The sequence below is a fragment of the Rana temporaria genome, chromosome 5 (genome assembly GCF_905171775.1).
Source record: "Rana temporaria chromosome 5, aRanTem1.1, whole genome shotgun sequence".
Classification (NCBI taxonomy): Eukaryota; Metazoa; Chordata; class Amphibia; order Anura; family Ranidae; genus Rana; species Rana temporaria.
The window spans coordinates 420,543,006-420,565,681 of record NC_053493.1 but is presented as its reverse complement, the minus strand read 5'-3'; the positions used below and the strand labels follow the sequence as shown (position 1 = coordinate 420,565,681).

Genomic DNA, 22,676 nt, shown 5'->3' with positions numbered 1-22,676 from the left:
TATTTTTGTTCTTTAGAATTTCGGATTTTCTTTGTTATTTTTCAGATTTTTGGATTTTCTTAGTTATTTTCGGATTTTTAAATTCTTGAACTTGGTGATTTCCGAATTTACAAATTTACTAATTCTGAATTTACAAATTTTCAAGGTTACGAAAAAAAAACAAATAAAACTAAAACAAACAAATGTTATCGGCAGGGAAAACACGTGCTTGGATTAATTCGTATTTGTTATATTCAAAATTTGAAAGGAAATTCCAATACTTATAATTTAATAGTTTAGTAATAGTTAAGTTATTAGTAGATAGTTATTTTTTCTGATTTCCGAATTTTCGGGTTTTAGAATTTTTATCGGATTTTCATTCTTATTTTTGGAGTTTCGTTCTTATTTTCCGATATTCGAATTTTCGAATTTTCAAATTTGTGTAAAGGTGCCCGGCCCCCCTGTTGAGATGATAGGGCCCGGCCCGGTACAACAGGACTGGCACTATATGGTGGGTTGTTGACACATTATTGGTACGTTTATTGTGTTTGCATCTCTATCTATACGTGTTTTGGATGTTTACATGAGCTCTGTTGTACTTTTTATAACTCTCCAGAATGTGAATTGGCTTTGTAATGTTTGTTGGTTCTCAATAAAAAAAAATTCTGATCTAAAAAAAAATAAAAAAAATGCATCCGTGTGAATTATTTCTAAACCAGAAACCACCGCCTGGCCATTAACCCTTTCACTGCCAGTTCTTTTTTTTCCACATGTTTTAAAAATCATTTTGGGTCGGAAGATTCTGTAAAACCTCCAAACAAGATCCGTTTTCTGAAAACAGACACTTTAGAGTCCGGCTCTCCGGACTACAGCCCGCGGGTCACATCTACCCCACATTTTATATAGCATAATACATTGGAGACTAACGAATCCACTGCCAGCCGTAAATCTCCCCCATCCATCAGTGGGCACTCCTGGATCAAAGCGGGGATGCTGATGGGCCCTCCTGGGTCTAAGGAAGAACTCTGATGGGCCCTCCTGTATCTAAGCAGGGACTATGATGGGCCCTCCTGGATCTAAGGATCCTGTATCTAAGGCAGGACCTGATGGGTCCTCTTGGATCCAAGCAGGGACTCTGCTGAACCCTCCTAGATCTAAGCGGGAACTCTGATGGGCCCTCCTGGATCTAAGCGAGGACTGGTGGGCCCTCCTGGATCTAAGCGGCGATGCTGATGGGCCCTCCTGGATCTAAGCGGGGACACTGATGGGCCCTCCTGGATCTAAGCAGGGACACTGATGGGCCCTCCTGGATTTAAGCAGGGATGCTGATGGGCCCTTTTGGGTCTAAGGAAGAACTCTGATGGGCCCTCCTGTATCTAAGCAGGGACTCTGATGGGCCCTCCTGGATCTAAGGATCCTGGATCTAAGGCAGGACCTGTTGGGCCCTCCTGGATCTAAGGCAGGACCTGATGGGCCCTCCTGGATCTAAGGCAGGACTTGTTGGGCCCTCCTGGATCTAAGGCAGGACCTGTTGTGCCCTCCTGGATCTAAGCGTGGACCTTGATGGGACTCCTGGATCTAAGCAGGGATGCTGATGAACCCTCCTAGATCTACGCTGGAACTCTGATGGGCCCTCCTGGATCTAAGCGCGGATACTGATGGACCCTCCTGGATCTAGGGCAGGACCTGTTGGGCCCTCCTGGATCTAAGCGGGGATGCTGATGGGCCCTCTATGGTCTAAGGAAGAACTCTGATGGGCCCTCCTGGATCTAAGCAGGGACCAATTTCATGAGTAGCTGTACCTATTCTTCCTAGTGCCAGTTGTTTGTTTTACTATATGTCCACCTACTTATGGAAATTCCCAGGTCCACAATAAATACTGAGCAGAATTAAGTTTGGCCCTTCACAACAGTGCCAGTTTCTTATGTGGACCGTAGAGATTATTCCCCCCCCCCCCCCCCCCCCGCGGCCCTGCTGGTGCCTGAAGCTGGCGGTTCTGCCGGCTTACCACAGAGCCTATGGAGGACCGGAAGGTTGCAGATCAGCTCTATGGTATAGGAAACTGGAAGCAGCGAGCACTTCTGGTTTCCCTGGCAGTAATCAGCGCCATTTATAAATCTTGAAAGCATTTCATCCTACCGGTATTGGTGGGATCAGATGCAACCGATTGCCGACCACCTAACTGGGATCTAGCTAGATGCCATAACCCCGGTATTTTCTTTTCCCTTAGGTGATTCTCTTTCATATAAAAGTGATCCTTGCGGCGGATTCGCTGGGGGATCACTTTTATAAGTGGTGGGAGAGGTGCCCCTCCCGCAGCTTCTCTGTGGTTCCCGGGCTTAGGTTACCGATCGGTGAGCTCCAGAACCTTCTGGCGCTGGCAGGGTAATACTTGGACAGAGGGGTGGCTGTAGATGTGGTATACTTGGACAGATGGGTGGGCGTTGACGTGGTATACTTGAACAGAGGGGTGGCTATGTACGTGGTATACTTGGACAGAGGGGTGGCAGTGGATGTGGTACACTTGGACAGAGGGGTGGCGGTGGAGGTGGTATACTTGGACAGAGGGTTGGCTGTGGACGTGGTATACTTGGACAGAGGGGTGGCTGTGGACGTGGTATACTTGGACAGAGGGTTGGCTGTGGACGTGGTATACTTGGACAGAGGGGTGGCTGTGGACGTGGTATACTTGGACAGAGGGGTGGCTGTGGACGTGGTATACTTGGACAGAGGGGTGGCTAGGGGCGTGGTATACTTGGACAGAGGGGCGGCTGTGGATGTGGTATACTTGGACAGAGGGGTGGCTGTGGACGTGGTATAACCGGACAGAGGGGTGGCTGTGGACGTGGTATACTTGGACAGAGGGGTGGTGGTGGACGTGGTATACTTGGACAGAGGGGTGGCGGTGGACGTGGTATACTTGGACAGAGGGTGGCTGTGGATGTGGTATACTTGGACAGAGGGGTGGCTGTGGATGTGGTATACTTGGACAGAGGGGTGGACGTGGTATACTTGGACAGAGGGGTGGATGTGGACGTGGTATACTTGGACAGAGGGGTGGAGGTGAATGTGGTATACTTGGACAGAGAAGTGGATGTGGTATAGTTGGTCAGAGGGGTGGCGTTGGTATACTTTTAACAGAGGGGTGGCAGTGGATGTGGTATACTTGGACAGAGGGGTGGCAGTGGACGTGGTATACTTGAACAAAGGGGTGGACGTGGTACACTTGGACAGAGGGGTGAACGTGGTATACTTGGACAGAGGGGTGGACGTGGTATACTTGGACAGAGGGGCGGCTGTGGACGTGGTATACTTGGACAGAGGGGTGGCGGTGGACGTGGTATACTTGGACAGAGGGGTGGCTGTGGATGTGGTATACTTAGACAGAGGGGTGGCTAGGGGCGTGGTATACTTGGACAAAGGGGCGGCTGTGGATGTGGTATACTTGGACAGAGGGGTGGCTGTGGACGTGGTATACTTGGACAGAGGGGTGGACGTGGTATTCTTGGACAGAGGGGTGGCTGTGGACGTGGTATACTTGGACAGAGGGGTGGCTGTATACGTGATATACTTGGACAGAGAGGTGGCTGTGGACGTGGTATACTTGGCCAGAGGGGTGGACGTGGTATACTTGAACAAAGGGGTGAACGTGGTATACTTGGACAGAGGGGTGGACGTGGTATACTTGGACAGAGGGGTGGCGGTGGATGTGGTATACTTGGACAGAGGGGTGGACGTGGTATACTTGGACACAGGGGCGGCTGTGGACGTGGTATACTTGGACAGAGGGGTGGCGGTGGACGTGGTATACTTGGACAGAGGGGTGGCTGTGGACGTGGTATACTTGGACAGAGAGGAAGCTGGGGACGTGGTATACTTGGACAGAGAGGGGGCTGGGGACGTGGTATACTTGGACAGAGAGGGGGCTGGGGACGTGGTATACTTGGACAGAGGGGTGGCGGTGGACGTGGTATACTTGGACAGAGGGGCGGCTGTGGACGTGGTATACTTGGACAGAGGGGTGGCGGTGGACGTGATATTCTTGGACAGAGGGGTGGCTGTGGGTGTGGTATACTTGGACAGAGGGGGGGGCTCTGGACGTGGTATACTTGGACAGAGGGGTGGATGTGGACGTGGTATACTTGGACAGAGGGGGGGGCTCTGGACGTGGTATACTTGGACAGAGGGGTGGATGTGGACGTGGTATACTTGGACAGAGGGGTGGTGGTGGACGTGGTATACTTGGACAGAGGGATGGCGGTGGACGTGGTATACTTGGACAGAGGGGTGGCGGTGGACGTGGTATACTTGGACAGAGGGATGGCGGTGGACGTGGTATACTTGGACAGAGGGGTGGATGTGGACGTGATATTCTTGGACAGAGGGATGGCTGTGGGTGTGGTATACTTGGACAGAGAGGAAGCTGGGGACGTGGTATACTTAGATAGAAAATGCTGACACTGGCCCATTCCTCGGCAGTAGATTGCCGTACAGCCGAGATGAGCTATAAATCCTTGACTGGATGGTACATGACCCCGGATAAATTATCTAAATTTAATGATGAACAAACGGGAGAGTGTTGGAGGGGATGCAGGACCCTGGGAACCATGGCTCATCTGTGGTGGAAATGCCCTAAAGTAGAGGAATTTTGGAGAAAAATCTTGGGATGCATTAAAGAGATCATTAAAGGGAAAATTAAATTTGATCCTTGGGTGGTACTGTTTCATGGGGGAGGGGAAAATATTAAAAATTACAAGAAAACCCTAGTCCCACATCTCTTAAATGCTGCCAAAAGGATAATACCGAGAAAATGGCATGTCCCTCAATCTGGGAATGGATTGACTCCGTAGAAGAGACCTATAGAATGGAAGATATGAGAGAAGGAATAGAAGGCAATAACATAGCTCAAGATAAGAAGTGGGATAACTGGAGGAAATTTAAGAGATCTTGGAGCTACGTAGAAAAACTTAGGGCTGAGACCTAAAGAAAATTTAAAATTAGATGATGGCATCAGGAGGTATTGTGGATGGTCTATGGTGAGATAGGGGGAGGGGGGGGAGGGAGGAACTGGGTGAAGGAACGGCAATATCACTTGGTGTTTTTCTCTTGGAACTAGACACTTTAAAAAAAAAAAAAAAAAAAATATATACAATCTACATATTTTCATAAGAGAAATGGTAACTCAAGAATAATGACCACACTAATGATGCAAAACCTGATTAGAGGCGCTAAGGGCTGGCAAACGGAACATGAGCGCATAAACGCACACTCTATAAGGTTGAAGCCTGAAGTGAAAAAAAATAAAATAAAAAAAAAAGATAGAGAGGGGGCTGGGGACGTGGTATACTGGGACAGAGAGGTGGCTGTGGACGTGGTATACTTGGACAGAGAGGGGGCTGGGGACGTGGTATACTTAGGCAGAGGGGTGGCGGTGGACGTGGTATACTTGGACAGAGGGGTGGCGGTGGGCGTGGTATACTTGGACAGAGGGGTGGTGGTGGACGTGGTATACTTGGACAGAGGGGTGGCTGTGGACGTGGTATACTTGGACAGAGGGGTGGTGGTGGACGTGGTATACTTGGACAGAGGGGTGGCTGTGGACGTGGTATACTTGGACAGAGGGGTGGCGGTGGATGTGGTACACTTGGACAGAGGGGTGGCGGTGGACATGATATTCTTGGACAGAGGGGTGGCTGTGGGTGTGGTATACTTGGACAGAGGGGGGGCTCTGGACGTGGTATACTTGGACAGAGGGGTGGATGTGGACGTGGTATACTTGGACAGAGGGGTGGCGGTGGACGTGGTATACTTGGACAGAGGGATGGCGGTGGACGTGGTATACTTGGACAGAGGGGTGGCGGTGGACGTGGTATACTTGGACAGAGGGATGGCGGTGGACGTGGTATACTTGGACAGAGGGGTGGATGTGGACGTGATATTCTTGGACAGAGGGGTGGCTGTGGGTGTGGTATACTTGGACAGAGAGGAAGCTGGGGACGTGGTATACTTGGACAGAGGGGTGGCGGTGGACGTGGTATACTTAGGCAGAGGGGTGGCTGTGGACGTGGTATACTTAGACAGAGAGGGGGCTGGGGACGTGGTATACTGGGACAGAGAGGTAGCTGTGGACGTGGTATACTTGGACAGAGAGGGGGCTGGGGACGTGGTATACTTAGGCAGAGGGGTGGCGGTGGACGTGGTATACTTGGACAGAGGGGTGGCGGTGGGCGTGGTATACTTGGACAGAGGGGTGGTGGTGGACGTGGTATACTTGGACAGAGGGGTGGCTGTGGACGTGGTATACTTGGACAGAGGGGTGGTGGTGGACGTGGTATACTTGGGACAGAGCGGTGGCTGTGGACGTGGTATACTTGGGACAGAGGGGTGGCTGTGGACGTGGTATACTTGGACAGAGGGGTGGTGGTGGACGTGGTATACTTGGACAGAGGGGTGGCTGTGGACGTGGTATACTTGAACAGAGGGATGGCGGTGGACGTGGTATACTTGGACAGAGGGGTGGAGGTGGACGTGGTATACTTGGACAGAGGGGTGGCGGTGGACGTGGTATACTTGAACAGAGGGATGGCGGTGGACGTGGTATACTTGGACAGAGGGGTGGCGGTGGATGTGGTATACTTGGACAGAGGGGTGGCGATGGACGTGGTATACTTGAACAGAGGGATGGCGGTGGACGTGGTATACTTGGACAGAGGGGTGGCGGTGGATGTGGTATACTTGGACAGAGGGATGGCTGTGGACGTGGTATACTTGGACAGAGGGGTGGACGTGGTATACTTGGACAGAGGGGTGGCGGTGGATGTGGCATACTTGGACAGAGGGATGGCTGTGGACGTGGTATACTTGGACAGAGGGGTGGAGGTGGTATACTTGGACAGAGGGGTGGCTGTGGACGTGGTATACTTGGACAGAGGGGTGGCGGTGGACGTGGTATACTTGGACAGAGGGGTGGCGATGGACGTGGTATGCTTGGACAGAGGGGTGGCGGTGGACGTGGTATACTTGGACAGAGGGGTGGCGGTGGACGTGGTATACTTGGACAGAGGGGTGGCTGTGGACGTGGTATACTTGGACAGAGGGGTGGCTGTAGACGTGGTATACTTGGACAGAGGGGTGGTGGCTGTAGACGTGGTATACTTGGACAGAGGGGTGGCGGTGGACGTGGTATACTTGGACAGAGGGGTGGATGTGGACGTGGTATACTTGGACAGAGGGGTGGCTGTGGACATGGTATACTTGGACAGAGGGGTGGCGGTGGACGTGGTATACTTGGACAGAGGGATGGCGGTGGACATGGTATACTTGGACAGAGAGGGGGCTGTAGACGTGGTATACTTGGACAGAGGGGTGGAGGTGGACGTGGTATACTTGGACAGAGGGGTGGAGGTGGACGTGGTATACTTGGACAGAGGGGTGGCTGTGGACGTGGTATACTTGGACAGAGGGGTGGCGGTGGACGTGGTATACTTGGACAGAGGGGTGGATGTGGACGTGGTAAACTTGGACAGAGGGGTGGTGGTGGACGTGGTATACTTGGACAGAGGGGTGGTGGTGGACGTGGTATACTTGGACAGAGAGGGGGCTGGGGACGTGGTATACTTGGACAGAGGGGTGGCTGTGGACATGGTATACTTGGACAGAGGGGTGGCTGTGGACATGGTATACTTGGACAGAGAGGGGGCTGTGGACGTGGTATACTTGGACAGAGGGGTGGCTGTGGACGTGGTATACTTGGACAGAGGGATGGCTGTGGTAGTGGTATACTTGGACAGAGGGGTGGCTGTGGTATACTTGGACAGAGGGATGGCGGTGGACATGGTATACTTGGACAGAGAGGGGGCTGTAGACGTGGTATACTTGGACAGAGGGGTGGCTGTGGACATGGTATACTTGGACAGAGAGGGGGCTGTGGACGTGGTATACTTGGACAGAGGGATGGCGGTGGACGTGGTATACTTGGACAGAGGGATGGCTGTGGACGTGGTATACTTGGACAGAGGGGTGGCTGTGGACGTGGTATACTTGGACAGAGGGGTGGCTGTGGACGTGGTATACTTGGACAGAGGGATGGCGGTGGACGTGGTATACTTGGACAGAGGGATGGCTGTGGACGTGGTATACTTGGACAGAGGGGTGGCTGGGGACGTGGTAAACTTGGACAGAGAGGGGGCTGGGGACGTGGTATACTTGGACAGAGAGGGGGCTGGGGACGTGGTATACTTGGACAGAGGGGTGGCTGTGGTATACTTGGACAGAGAGGGGGCTGGGGACGTGGTATACTTGGACGGAGGGGTGGCGGGGGACGTGGTATACTTGGACAGAGGGGTGGCGGTGGATGTGGTATACTTGGACAGAGGGGTGGCTGTGGACTTGGTATACTTGGACAGAGGGGTGGCGGTGGACGTGGTATACTTGGACAGAGGGGTGGCTGTGGACGTGGTATATTTGGACAGAGGGGTGGCTGTGGACGTGGTATACTTGGACAGAGGGGTGGCTGTGGATGTGGTATACTTGGACAGAAGGGTGGCTGTGGACGTGGTATACTTGGACAGAGGGGTGGCATGGAATGTGGTATACTTCCTGTTTCGGCTATGGAACAGGAAGTGACAGAAAATCTCCTCAATGGGGACACAGAGGGGAAAACAAATCATGACAGTGATTATAATACTCCTCCCTTAGTGTAACTAAAACTACACAAACACGTTTCGGTGTCTCTGTGTATAACAGATAAATCTCGTCGTCACATTCCACCCTGTCCTACGAATCTCCCTCTACAATGAATGGAGACACCCTGCTGCTCCCTGATTGGCTGATCGCCGATCGATTCGGTCGGCGCTCTTCCTACTTGCCCTCGTGCGGCGGGGGGGGGGGCTCGTAAACGACGTCGCTTGCGGCGTGAGCGCTGATTGGCTGATCCTCCCCATTGATGCGCTCGGCGCGCCCCTACCTCTGCCTTCGTGCGTAGCGACGTCGACAGCGCTGATTGGTGGAGGTGGAGCGCGGTGGATTGTGGGAAGATGGAGGGTAGTGTGGGGAGGTTGGAGGAGGAAGCGCTGAAGAGGAAGGAGAGATTGTTACAACTGAGGAAGAAAAGGGTGAGGGGGCTGTATACACAAGGAGGACCCAGAGCTCACATATGGGGGGGCTTTATACACAAGGGGGACCCAGAGCTCATATATGGCTGTATACACAAGGGGGACCCAGAGCTGATATATGGGGGGGGGGGGGCTGTATACACAAGGGGGACCCAGAGCTGATATATATGGGGGGGGGGGCTGTATACACAAGGGGGACCCAGAGCTGATATATATGGGGGGGGGGCTGTATACACAAGGGGGACCCAGAGCTCATATATGGGGGGGGGAAGTATACACAAGGGGAACCCAGAGCTCATATATGGGGGGGCTGTATACACAAGGGGGACCCAGAGCTCATATATGGGGGGGGGGAGTATACACAAGGGGAACCCAGAGTTCATATATGGGGGGGCTGTATACACAAGGGGGACCCAGAGCTCATATATGGGGGGGGGGGAGTATACACAAGGGGAACCCAGAGTTCATATATGGGGGGGCTGTATACACAAGGGGGACCCAGAGCTCATATATGGGGGGGCTGTATACACAAGGGGGACCCAGAGCTCATATATGGGGGGGGGGGGAGTATACACAAGGGGAACCCAGAGTTCATATATGGGGGGCTGTATACACAAGGGGGACCCAGAGCTGATATATGGGGGGCTGTATACACAAGGGGGACCCAGAGCTCATATATGGGGGGGGCTGTATACACAAGGGGGACCCAGAGCTCATATATGGGGGGGGGAGTATACACAAGGGGAACCCAGAGTTCATATATGGGAGGGGGGCTGTATACACAGGGGAACCCAGAGTTCATATATGGGGGGGCTGTATACACAAGGGGGACCCAGAGCTGATATATGGGGGGGCTGTATACACAAAGGGGGACCCAGAGCTGATATGTGGGGGGGCTGTATACACAAAGGGGGGCCCAGAGGTCATATGGAGGGAGGGGGGCTGTATACACAAGGGGGGCCCAGAGATCATATATGGAGGGAGGGGGGCTGTATACACAAGGGGGGTGGGGGGCAGAGATCATATATGGGGGGAGGGGGGCTGTATACACAAGGGGGACCCAGAGATCATATATGGGGGGAGGGGATGTGTACAATCACTGCTGGGGGGGGTGACAGGTCCTCTTTATAGACAATGTATGGCGCTCAGCTCTAGGGGGTGCTGTGTACACACACTCCAGGGGTGACGGTCCTCCTGTAGGGAGGAGGGTGGGGGGGTCACACACCTCTAGGGGGCGACAGCGCCTCTGTACAGCTGTGAGTGGGAGGAGCGTGACTCAGACTGGAGGTTGTCAGCTGGATTCTGATTGGCTGTTATGGACAGAGATGTGAGGAGGAAGGGCAACTCCGGTCCCAGTAATGTAGAGTGACCCATGCGTGTTTGTTTTTATCTTCCAGGTCAGAGAAGATGGCGGAGGAGGGGAGGATCTCCCAGAGGAGAAGGAGGAGCGACACAGGTCAGTGAGCTCTGTACACGTTCTCACCTGCCGCTGTGCTGTAAGTGCAGAGAGGCCTTCCCGGGGTGCATGCTGAGTGGGCCTGTCCGCCTTTTCTGGAATTGCATGAGACACGAGGCAACCCCGACATTACTTTAGCACAGGGAGGAGGTGGGAGGGGTAATGAATTATAATTCATGGAGGTCCAATCGGTGACATTTATTTTCATTCAGCGGAGAGAGAGGTCCAAATGGCGTGTTTGTGCGACAGACCCTTCCTATTAAAGCCGCCCCCCATATATCACAATCCCCCCTCAGTTTCCCCTTCACATCCCCCCTCCCCCAGCACTGCCCTCCTTTACATCACCCAGCACAGCCCTCCCCCTTTTACATCACCCAGCACAGCCCTCCCACCTTTTACATCGCCCAGCACAGCCCTCCCACCTTTTACATCACCCAGCACAGCCCTCCCCACCTTTTACATCGCCCAGCACAGCCCTCCCACCTTTTACATCGCCCAGCACAGCCCTGCCCCCTTTTACATCGCCCAGCACAGCCCTGCCCCCTTTTACATCGCCCAGCACAGCCCTGCCCCCTTTTACATCGCCCAGCACAGCCCTGCCCCCTTTTACATCGCCCAGCACAGCCCTGCCCCCTTTTACATCGCCCAGCACAGCCCTGTCCCCTTTTACATCGCCCAGCACAGCCCTCCTTTACATAGCACATCATCCCCCTTTACCTCCCCCCCCCCCCCCCCAATAGCACTGCCACGCTTCAAATCACCCCCTCCCCCACAGCAATGCTCCCTTTTGCATCACCCCCCTCCGAGCACTGCCCTCCTTTACATCACCCCCTCCTCCCCCCTCATAGCACCCCCTTCCTTTTTTTTCTTCTAATTAAAGAAACTGTATTTTTTTTTCTCCCCAAAAAATCTTAAATACTGTGTGACATGAAAAATTGCGCTTATCACCATTTTTTTCTTTAGGGCAGTGGTTCTCAACCTGGGGGTCGGGACCCCCTTGGGGGTCAAATGATGATTTGCCAGGGGTCACCGAATCCTGGGCTGTTCCTGAAGCTCGCACCACTCTCCCAAACTTTTTTGCAGCCGCCCAGCAGGGCTGTCCCTGGAGCCCGCGGCCGCCCATTCAGTTCACAGCAGAGACTAGAGGTCAGCTGACTGGTGAGGAATGTGAAGTGGGAGGGCCTAGAGGAGACCCTATCTCCTGATTTTAGCATAGGTGACAGTGAAGCCAGAGACACAGTGAGTAACACTGCCTGTGATTAGAGTTGCCATTAAAAGTCCCCACTACAGTTCTCAGATCAGCAGATGACCTTCATCAAGAGCACCTAAGTGCTGATCAGAACTCCCCCCAGCACAGCCACTGATCCCATTCCCCCCCCACCAGCACAGCCACTGATCCCATTCCCCCCCCACCAGCACAGCCACTGATCCCATTCCCCTACACCACCAGCACAGCCACTGATCCCATTCCCCTACACCACCAACACAGCCACTGATCCCATTCCCCCCCACCACCAGCACAGCCACTGATCCCATTCCCCCCCACCACCAGCACAGCCACTGATCCCATTCCCCTACACCACCAGCACAGCCACTGATCCCATTCCCCTACACCACCAGCACAGCCACTGATCCCATTCCCCTACACCACCAACACAGCCACTGATCCCATTCCCCCCCACCACCAGCACAGCCACTGATCCCATTCCCCCCCACCACCAGCACAGCCACTGATCCCATTCCCCCCCACCACCAGCACAGCCACTGATCCCATTCCCCTACACCACCAACACAGCCACTGATCCCATTCCCCTACACCACCAACACAGCCACTGATCCCATTCCCCCCACCACCAGCACAGCCACTGATCCCATTCCCCCCCACCACCAGCACAGCCACTGATCCCATTCCCCCCCACCACCAGCACAGCCACTGATCCCATTCCCCCCCCACCACCAGCACAGCCACTGATCCCATTCCCCCCCCACCAGCCACTGAAAATCATTTTACTGTTAGGGGTCCCCACAACTTGTCAAATTTTAACAAGGGGTCACGGCACTAGAAGGGTTGAGAACCACTGATCTAGGGCCTCTGCTAAATCTATATACAAGAGTCTTTGGGGAAGTAATTTTCTAGCAACAAATGTATATTTATAGATGTATGAGAGGAGTGTCGGAATCGGAGGAGGTTATGAAATAAATGTAGCTTTGCAGTAGAAGGGGAAATCCTCGCTGAACGCGGCGATCGATCGTTCTGTGTGAGCGGATTATAACCGGAGCTGTGTGGAGGATTTCGCAGCGTCTTTTATTATTGGTCTTTTTTTGTCTTTTTAGGGAGCTGAAGCTGAGGAACTACACGCCGCAGGATGAGGCGCTGAAAGAGCGGCAAGTCGCCCCGGCCAAACCCATCCCAGGTACAGAGCGCGGTCCGGAGATCGATTGTTCGTCTGAGAGAACGATAAGAACCTAATCCTAAAAATGTGTCATCTGTCACTGTTACACCTCATCCTCTGCACCTCATCCTTTGCACCCCGAACACCACACCCACGGGGGGGCGGCCCACAGGGGGGATGGGAGGGGCCCCACAGGGGGGTGGGGGGGGGCATCGGCCCCCCTATACCTGTCATCTCAAGTCACTCTGATCCCCACACAATACCTCATGTACAGGGATATGGACTGCTTTACATCTCACTCCCAGCCATGACACCCGACCGTATGGCTCCGGGACTCAAATGATCAGGAACCAATCGGCAGGGTTCCGGACCATGTGATCCCCCATGTCATATGACTGTCGTGATTATGTGGCTTTATTTCCGGACCGGCTCGTGACAATATACGTCGGCACTTTGAAGAGGAATATCGTTATGGCAGCAGCTATCTACTATAGCAAATGTGAGGTATCGCCGCGATTAGTAGAGCGAGAGCAATAATTCTAGCCCTAGACCTCCTCTGCAACTCAAAACATGCAACCTGTAGATTTTTTTAAACGTCGCCTATGGAGATTTTAAAGGGTAAAAGTTTGTCGCCGTTCCACGAGCGGACGCAATTTTGAAGCATGACATGTTGGGTATGAATTTACTCGGCGTAACATTATCTTTCATAATATTAAAAAAAAATGGGGAAACTACTGTTGTCTTATTTTTTAATTAAAAAAAGTGTAATTTTTTCCCCCCTAAAATAGGTAGAAGAATACGTATCGGCCTAAACTGAGGAAAAAACTTTTTTTTTTATATGTTTTTGGGGGATATTTTAATTTTAGGAAAAAGTAAAAAATATTGCATTTTCTTTTCAAAATTGGCGCTCTATTTTTGTTTATTGCGCAAAAAATAAAAACCGCAGAGTTGATCAAATACTGCCAAAAGAAAGCTCTATTTGTGGGGAAAAAAAGGACGCCAATTTTGTTTGGGAGCCATGTCGCACGACCGCGCAATTGTCAGTTAAAGCGACGCAGTGCCGAATCGCAAAAAGGCTTAAGTGGTTAAAGGGACTTTTTTTTTTTTTTTTTATTTATTTTAATTACTTTTTTTTTTGGCATTTTAGTGTAAATATGAGATGTGACATCTTTATGACCCCAAATCTCATAAGAGGACCTGTCATGCTTTTTCTATTACAAGGGATGTTTACATTCCTTATAATAGGAATAAAAGTGACCCAATTTTTTTTTTTTTTTTTTTTTTTTTTTTAAACGGTACAAACATAAAAAGTAAAATGCGTCTTGACGAGCTTGCGCAAACGTGAGCGGCGCCCGCATATGTAAACGGTGTTCAAACCACACAAGTGAGGTATCGCCGCGATCGTTAGAGCGAGAGCAATAATTCTAGCCCTAGACCTACTCTGTAACTCAAAACATGCAACCTGTATGATTTTTTTTAAACGTCGCCTATGGAGATTTTTAAAGGTAAAAATTTGTCGCCATTTCACGAGCGGACGCAACTTTTGAAGCGTGACGTGTTGGGTATCCATTTCCTCGGCGTAACTTTAGCTTTCACATTATAAAAAAAAACAATATTTTTTTTATTATTTACCAAAGACATGTAGCAAAATAGATTTTGGCCTAAATTAAGAAGTTGTATTGGATATGTTTTACAACTTAAATATTTTTTTTTTTTTTTTTTTAATACTTTTGAATCCATTTATTTATTTTATTTATATATATATAAAAAAAAAAATACCAGTGGTGGTCAAATACCACCAAAAAAATCTATTTGTGCGAAAAAATATATGATAAAGAAAATTTTTGTATAGTGCTGCATGCCGGCGCACTTGGCAGTTAAAGTAGCGCAGTGCTGAATAGCAGAACATGTCCTGGTCTTGAAGGGGGGGGTTAAAAGCTTCCGGAGGTGTGTGTGTGTGTTTTGTGTTTTTTTTTTTTTTTATGAATTTGCAAACCACGTCACATGACTACTGTGATTATCTTAGTGATGACATCATCAGGAACTGTTGGTTTCTGTTTGTTCCAGCCACACTCTATCACTTCACTTGCATCACCCTGTGAAGAGCAATCCATGGTGGATCGCCTTTTTTTTTTTTTTTTGACAGGCATTCAAGGGGGTGATACTCCCACTTCCTGGAAGCCTGTATTTATTTTTTATTTTTTTGACAGCCAAACATGCTTGTTGAATGGTAATGTTGGGCCACAACTCTTAACCTCGCGGTTGCAGCCCCGCCCCATTTACTTGAATATGTTGCGATCAATGGCGATACTGCCCACGGAACCTGACGGGGGGGTTTGTTTTCTGCAGCATGTGTACACCACCCCCCCCCCCCCCCCCCATATCTGTCCACCTTTTGCAGCTTAAATCAAAGGTGTTAAAAACGCGGCTCTACCGCCTTTTTTTTTTTTCTAATCGCTGTCAAAGGAATTGTAAAAGAATCCTAATGAGGTCACCCAGTCCCTGTATTATAGAAATAACAAGTTTGTGTGTTTTTTTTTTTTCTTGTCTCATTGCGCCATCTAGTGGAGGAAAAAGTGAAAGACCAGCTGGAAGCAGCCAAGCCGGAGCCAATTATAGAGGAAGTTGTAAGTAAATGGAAGATGTAAACGGATCAGTATACAGATATTTTTGTTTTTATTATCCAGGAAAGGAGGGAAGGGGATCATAGGGGGAGTACAGCTCTGTGTACAGGTATAGGGGATCATAGGGGGGGGGGGGGGGGGGAGTACAGCTCTGTGTACAGGTATAGGGGATCATAGGGGGGGGGGGGGAGTACAGCTCTGTGTACAGGTATAGGGGATCATGGGGGGGGGGGGGGGAGTACAGCTGTACAGCTGTGTACAGGTAGGGGGGGAGGGAGTACAGCTCTGTGTACAGGCAGAGGGGATCATGGGGGGGGGGGGAGTACAGCTCTGTGTACAGGTAGAGGGGATCATAGGGGGGGAGTACAGCTCTGTGTACAGGTAGAGGGGATCATAGGGGGGAGTACAGCTCTGTGTACAGGTAGAGGGGATCATGGGGGGGGGGGGTACAGCTCTGTGTACAGGTAGAGGGGATCATAGGGGGGAGTACAGCTCTGTGTACAGGTAGAGGGGATCATAGGGGGGGAGTACAGCTCTGTGTACAGGTAGAGGGGATCATAGGGGGGGTACAGCTCTGTGTACAGGTAGAGGGGATCATAGGGGGGGGGGGGGTACAGCTCTGTGTACAGGTAGAGGGGATCATAGGGGGGATTACAGCTCTGTGTACAGGTAGAGGGGATCATAGGGGGGGAGTACAGCTCTGTGTACAGGTAGAGGGGATCATAGGGGGGGAATACAGCTCTGTGTACAGGCAGAGGGGATCATAGGGGGGGGCGGGAAGTACAGCTCTGTGTACAGGTAGAGGGGATCATAGGGGGGGGGGTACAGCTCTGTGTACAGGTAGAGGGGATCATAGGGGGGAGTACAGCTCTGTGTACAGGTAGAGGGGATCATAGGGGGGGGGGAGTACAGCTCTGTGTACAGGTAGAGGGGGATCATGGGGGGGGGGGGGGGGAGTACAGCTCTGTGTACAGGTAGAGGGAATCATAGGGGGGATTACAGCTCTGTGTACAGGTAGAGGGGATCATAGGGGGGAGTACAGCTCTGTGTACAGGTAGAGGGGATCATAGGGGGGGAATACAGCTCTGTGTACAGGTAGAGGGGATCATAGGGGGGGCGGGAAGTACAGCTCTGTGTACAGGTAGAGGGTATCATAGGGGGGAGTACAGCTCTGTGTACAGGTAGAGGTGATCATAGGGGGGAGTACAGGTAGAGGGGATCATAGGGGGGAGTACAGGTAGAGGGGATCATAGGGGGGGAGTACAGCAGTGTACAGGTAGAGGGGATCATGGGGGGGGAGTACAGCTCTGTGTACAGGGGATCATGGGGGGGGGGGGTACAGCTCTGTGTACAGGTAGAGGGGATCATGGGGGGGGGGGGGGGGACAGCTCTGTGTAAAAGTCATAGGAAGGAATATTTAATTTTTATTTTTCCCTCTCTCAGGATCTGACCAATTTGGCTCCAAGGAAACCGGACTGGTGAGTTGCTGTAGTTATTTCCTGTCCCGCTCACTATGACCTAACACCATGATTGACAGGCCAGGACACGCCCATTCAGTCCAGCCCACCATGACATAGCACCATGATTGACAGGCCAGGACACGCCCATTCAGTCCCGCCCACCATGACATAGCACCATGATTGACAGGCCAGGACACGCCCATTCAGTCCCGCCCATCATGACATAGCACCATGATTGACAGTCCAGGACACGCCCATTTAGTCCCGCCCACCATGACATATCACCATGATTGACAGGCCAGGACACACCCATTCAGTCCCGCCCACCATGACATAGCACCATGATTGACAGGCCAGGACACGCCCATTCAGCCCCGCCCACCATGACATAGCACCATGATTGACAGGCCAGGACACGCCCATTCAGTCCCGCCCACCATGACATGGCACCATGATTGACAGGCCAGGACACGCCCATTCAGTCCCGCCCACCATGACATGGCACCATGATTGACAGGCCAGGACACGCCCATTCAGTCCCGCCCACCATGACATATCACCATGATTGACAGGCCAGGACACGCCCATTCAGTCCCGCCCACCATGACATAGCACCATGATTGACAGGCCAGGACACTCCTGGTCATTCCAGGCTGCAGTCCCGCCCACTTTGTCAGCTACGATTCCCAATGCATGATGGGATTGTATTTTCAGTGACGGGAAGTGATTTGGCCACTAAAAACTATCCCGGGGGTTCAGCTCTAAGCCAATGGCGGCACAGGGGGAGGGGGAGGAATGTTTTGCACAACTGACTTCCTGTCCAGTGATTCTATACACGAGTACTAACCGTCCTGCGACTGCCGTTCTTGTCGCCCCTCAGGGACCTGAAGAGAGACGTCGCTAAGAAGTTGGAGAAACTGGAGAAGAGGACGCAGCGCGCCATCGCAGAGTTAATCCGTGAGTTATAAAACCTTTAAGCCCAGTTCACCCAACACTCCGGGATAAAGGTCTCTGCTTAGTCACCGTCCAGTGACAGGATGGGGGCGGGTCCATGACAACCTGGGGTTGCATGATGCTGGTTGTCATTCAAACTAAAAGGCTGTGGGCAGCTTGTGGCAGAAAATAAGTATTGCAGGTGGTCGCTCCAGATAGGAGGTGAGCATTGCAGCAAAAGTTACTTATTTTATCTTTTTAATCTGAGATCAATTTTTTTTATTATTTTTTGCCTGCAGTCCAGCTTTACTGTGAGTGAGCGGAAGGTGCAGGCGCAGCAACCTACATATATGTTGTCATCATGCTACCAAGTGTGTGGTGGAGGGCGCAAAATCCCCTGCCGAGTTCTGCAGTAGATTTTAGCCAATACCTGCTGATCGGCCGCGTCCTATCACAGTGCAGAGTTCTGTGTTTACAAACACACAGCAGGGAGAAAAAACTGCCAGATCAGAAAGTGAAATCGGCACACATTACACTTGGTAGGCACTTGGTGAAAGGGCAGTAAAGGTCCAATTAATATCTTCCTTTACCTTAGTGCCGTCCTCCTTCACTTACCTCATCCTTCCATTTTGCTTTTAAACACTCCACACCAGGGAGAAAGCCTCGCATTACTGTGTGGAGTTACAGACAGAAGAACAGGAAGTGAGGATTTCTCAGAAGAAATAAGGACATTTAAAAGCAAAATGGAAGGATGAGGTAAGTGAAGGAGGACTGCACTAAGGTAAAGGAAGATATTTAGGGAAAAATAATTATACCTTTACAACCCCTTTCCCTGCCAGTGTCATTAAAGCGGTGGTTCACCCACACGAACAACATTTTAGCATTAAATTAGGCATAGTAGCACGAGCTACAGTATGCCTGTATTGATTTTTTTAGCCCGGTACTCACTGTGTAATCGTATAGATAAGATTCCGACTCCCTGCGGAATGGGGAGGATGATTGACGGCCGGTGACTTGTCCTCAATGTTCCCCTATGGGGGAAGTTCCTCCACTGACTGCGCAGGCACAAACTTCCCGACGGAAATCCCCAAACCTCGCCCGGCATCCAGGCTCATTCTTTAACATCCCCGTGGATTGGAGGATGTTAAAAAAAGAGCCAGGAGGCCGAGGGAGCGAAGCGAGCCGTCCGAGCGCAGCGAGGACGTGAGGCCGACTGGCCACTTTCCTCTAAGTCCACGTCGCCCTGGATGCCGGCCGCCGTTCGGGGATTTCCGTCAGCAAGTTTGCACCTGCGCAGTGCTTGAAGGAACTTTCCCGATGGCTGGAACCATCTCAGCAGTTCGCGCATGCGCTGGAACTTCCGTGATACCTGGAACCAGCACGGCAGATCACCGGCTCTGGCACGTCACGCTCCCCGAAGACAGCCGGAACAGGTCTCGGCTCTTCATGGCGCTATACGGCACCTGCGCACAGACGCCGTGAAGCGCCAAGTCCTATTTCGGGTATTTCCGGAGAAGCGTGACGTGCCAGAGCCAGCCGTCAATCATCCTCCCTCTTGATAGGAACGCCCATTCCACGGGGAGTCGGAATCTTCTATAGAGGATTGCACAGTGAGTACCGGGCTAAAAAAATCAATACAGGCATACTGTAGCTCGCGCTACTATGCCTAATTTTAATGCTTCTTCTCTCTCCCTCCCTTCCTTCCTTCTTTCTTCTCTTTCTTTCTTCTCTTTCTTCTCTTTCTTTCTTTCTTCTCTTTCTTTCTTTCTTCTCTTTCTTTCTTTCTTCTCTTTCTTTCTTTCTTCTCTTTCTTTCTTTCTTCTCTTTCTTTCTTTCTTCTTTTCCTCCTTCCTTCCTTGCTTTTCTTCTTTTCCTCCTTCCTTCCTTGCTTTTCTTCTTTTCCTCCTTCCTTCCTTCCTTTTCTTCTTTTCCTCCTTCCTTCCTTGCTTTTCTTCTTTTCCTCCTTCCTTCCTTCCTTTTCTTCTTTTCCTTCCTTTTCTTCTTTTCCTTCCTTTTCTTCTTTTCCTTCCTTTTCTTCTTTTCCTTCCTTTTCTTCTTTTCCTTCCTTTTCTTCTTTTCCTTCCTTTTCTTGTTTTCCTTCCTTTCCTTCTTTTCCTTCTTTTCCTTCCTTTTCCTTCCTTTTCCTTCTTTTCCTTCTTTTCCTTCTTTTCCTTCTTTTCCTTCTTTTCCTTTTCCTTCCTTCCTTCCTTCCTTTTCCTTCCTTTTCCTCCTTCCTTCCTTCCTTTTCCTTCCTTTTCCTTCCTTTTCCTCCTTCCTTCCTTTTCCTTCCTTTTCCTCCTTCCTTCCTTTTCCTTTTTCCTCCTTTCTTTCCTTCCTTTTTCCTCCTTCCTTCCTTCCTTCCTTTTCTTCTTTTCCTCCTTCCTTCCTTTTCTTCTTTTCCTCCTTCCTTCCTTCCTTCCTTCCTTCCTTTTCTTCTTTTCCTCCTTCCCTCCTTCCTTCCCTCCTTCCTTCCTTCCTTCCTTCCTTCCTTCCTTTTTCTTCTTTTCCTCCTTCCTTCCTTTTTCTTCTTTTCCTCCTTCCTTCCTTCCTTTTTCTTCTTTTCCCCCTTCCTTCCTTCCTTCCTTCCTTCCTTCCTTCCTTCCTTTTTCTTCTTTTCCCCCTTCCTTCCTTCCTTCCTTCCTTCCTTCCTTCCTTCCTTTTTCTTCTTTTCCCCCTTCCTTCCTTCCTTCCTTCCTTCCTTCCTTCCTTCCTTTTTCTTCTTTTCCCCCTTCCTTCCTTCCTTTTTCTTCTTTTCCCCCTTCCTTCCTTCCTTTTTCTTCTTTTCCCCCTTCCTTCCTTTTTCTTCTTTTCCCCCTTCCTTCCTTCCTTCCTTCCTTCCTTTTTCTTCTTTTCCCCCTTCCTTCCTTCCTTCCTTCCTTCCTTTTTCTTCTTTTCCTCCTTCCCTCCTTCCTTCCTTTTTCTTCTTTTCCTCCTTCCTTTCTTCCTTTTTCTCTCCTCAAAAAAAAAAAAAAATGTTTGGGAGAACCGTTGCTCAAATACAAAAAAGGTGACCAAAAAAAAGTGTCTTTGCTTAAAAGATTTTTTTATATAGGGGGGGGGGGTTCTACATAATTTTCAAGCAAAAAATATGGATTTAATCTAGTAAACAAAGTGCCAGAAAAGGCCTGGTGGTCAGCGAGTGTACACTTGGGATTTATATATATATATTTTTTTACCAAAGACTTTACTAATGAGAGATCTGGATTTTGGTCTTTACTGCCTTTATCTGAGGCGGATACTTTTAGTTGGAGTATCGGGGGAGGGGGGTCATTGGTCATCTGCAGCCTGATGGTGACTTCCTGTATTTGTCCCGGATCCAGGAAACCAGTGTCGGACTTCCTGTAACTACCTGACCCCCTCCCCCCCCAGGCTTTTTTTTTGCCACTTTGTGTTCAGCGCTCTCTCCTTGTACAGGGCGACTGGTCTTGTCTCCGCCCCCCTCCTGCAGGCAGCCTGTAATGGGTGGGGTCTGCTGGGCTCCTCCCACAGCTCTGCTCTCTCTCCTTGTGTAGGGTGACTGGTTTTGTCCCCGCCCCCTCCTGTAGTTTTTCTGTAGTGGGTGGAGCCTGCTGGATCCCTCCCACAGCTCAGCTCCCCTGCACAGGCTATGTACAGCACAGTGATGTCACTACTGCTTTCATAAGGTAATATCTGGGATTGTAAAGGTGTTTGGTGCACAACGAAGGTGTTTTTTTTTCCTTTGTGTCTGTCGGGGACAATATTCATATGAATGTTTTTTTTTTTTATGTGGAGTTCAGATTTGAAAGGTAACATTTCCCTTCACCCCACAGGGGAGCGTTTAAAGGGACAGGAGGAGAACCTGGCAACGGCTGTGGAGGCGGCAAAGCAAGAGGATGAAGATTCCGACTAGAGATTTTCTGATTCCGCCCCCCCTCGGGACCCCGCCCCCCTCGGGACCCCGCCCACTGCGGCGGGAGAGGTCATGTCTAAGCACAGCTGGCAGTACAAAACGGCCGTCCCACCAAGACAATGGGGGCGTTCCTCTGTGTGCACAGGGACCTTTCCCGGGAGCAGCGCCATCTTTATTCAGGAATTTCTTCTCTTACTGGCAGAACTTTTGTGACTCGGAAACCTTCAGATTTGGGACTTGTGTGAGGCGGAGACCCCGGGGGACCCAACGTGAGGCGACAATGAGTGTGGTCTCCGTGCGAGGAGGATTGTGTGTTATGTCTCATTGACGAGTTTATTCTACTTTTTATTTTCATATTATTTTTTAATAAATAGAAGATAAAATACAGAAAATGTCTGCTGTGTGGGGGGGCGGGGCGCTGTGTTGGGGGCGGGGCGCTGTGTGGGGGGCGGGGCGCTGGGTGCAGCTACGGTCTCTTTTTAAAATCCTGTATTGAATATGAGGGGTTCCCACCATCCCTGTGCTGAGTTCCCGGGTCTCTACACCCGCTGTGCCCATTATGAGGGGTTCCCACCATCCCTGTGCCGAATTCCCGGGTCTGTACACCCGCTGTGCCCATTATGAGGGGTTCCCACCATCCCTGTGCTGAGTTCCCGGGTCTCTACACCCGCTGTGCCCATTATGAGGGGTTCCCACCATCCCTGTGCCGAATTCCCGGGTCTGTACACCCGCTGTGCCCATTATGAGGGGTTCCCACCATCCCTGTGCTGAGTTCCCGGGTCTCTACACCCGCTGTGCCCATTATGATGGGTTCCCACCATCCCTGTGCTGAGTTCCCGGGTCTGTA

The 22,676-nt window shown here is 50.9% G+C and overlaps 1 protein-coding gene across 1 annotated transcript; it reads left to right on the top strand.

Annotated features, from left to right (window-relative positions):
- Nucleotides 1–8,949: 8,949 nt before the first annotated feature.
- On the top strand, nt 8,950–22,216 carry CCDC12 (coiled-coil domain containing 12). The gene is made up of 7 exons (XM_040355231.1): nt 8,950–9,092; nt 10,490–10,548; nt 12,883–12,962; nt 15,507–15,568; nt 17,009–17,043; nt 17,906–17,982; nt 21,750–22,216. The coding sequence occupies exons 1-7, from the start codon at nt 9,015–9,017 to the stop codon at nt 21,827–21,829; spliced, it is 471 nt and encodes a 156-aa protein (XP_040211165.1). The 5' UTR covers nt 8,950–9,014; the 3' UTR covers nt 21,830–22,216.
- Nucleotides 22,217–22,676: the final 460 nt, after the last annotated feature.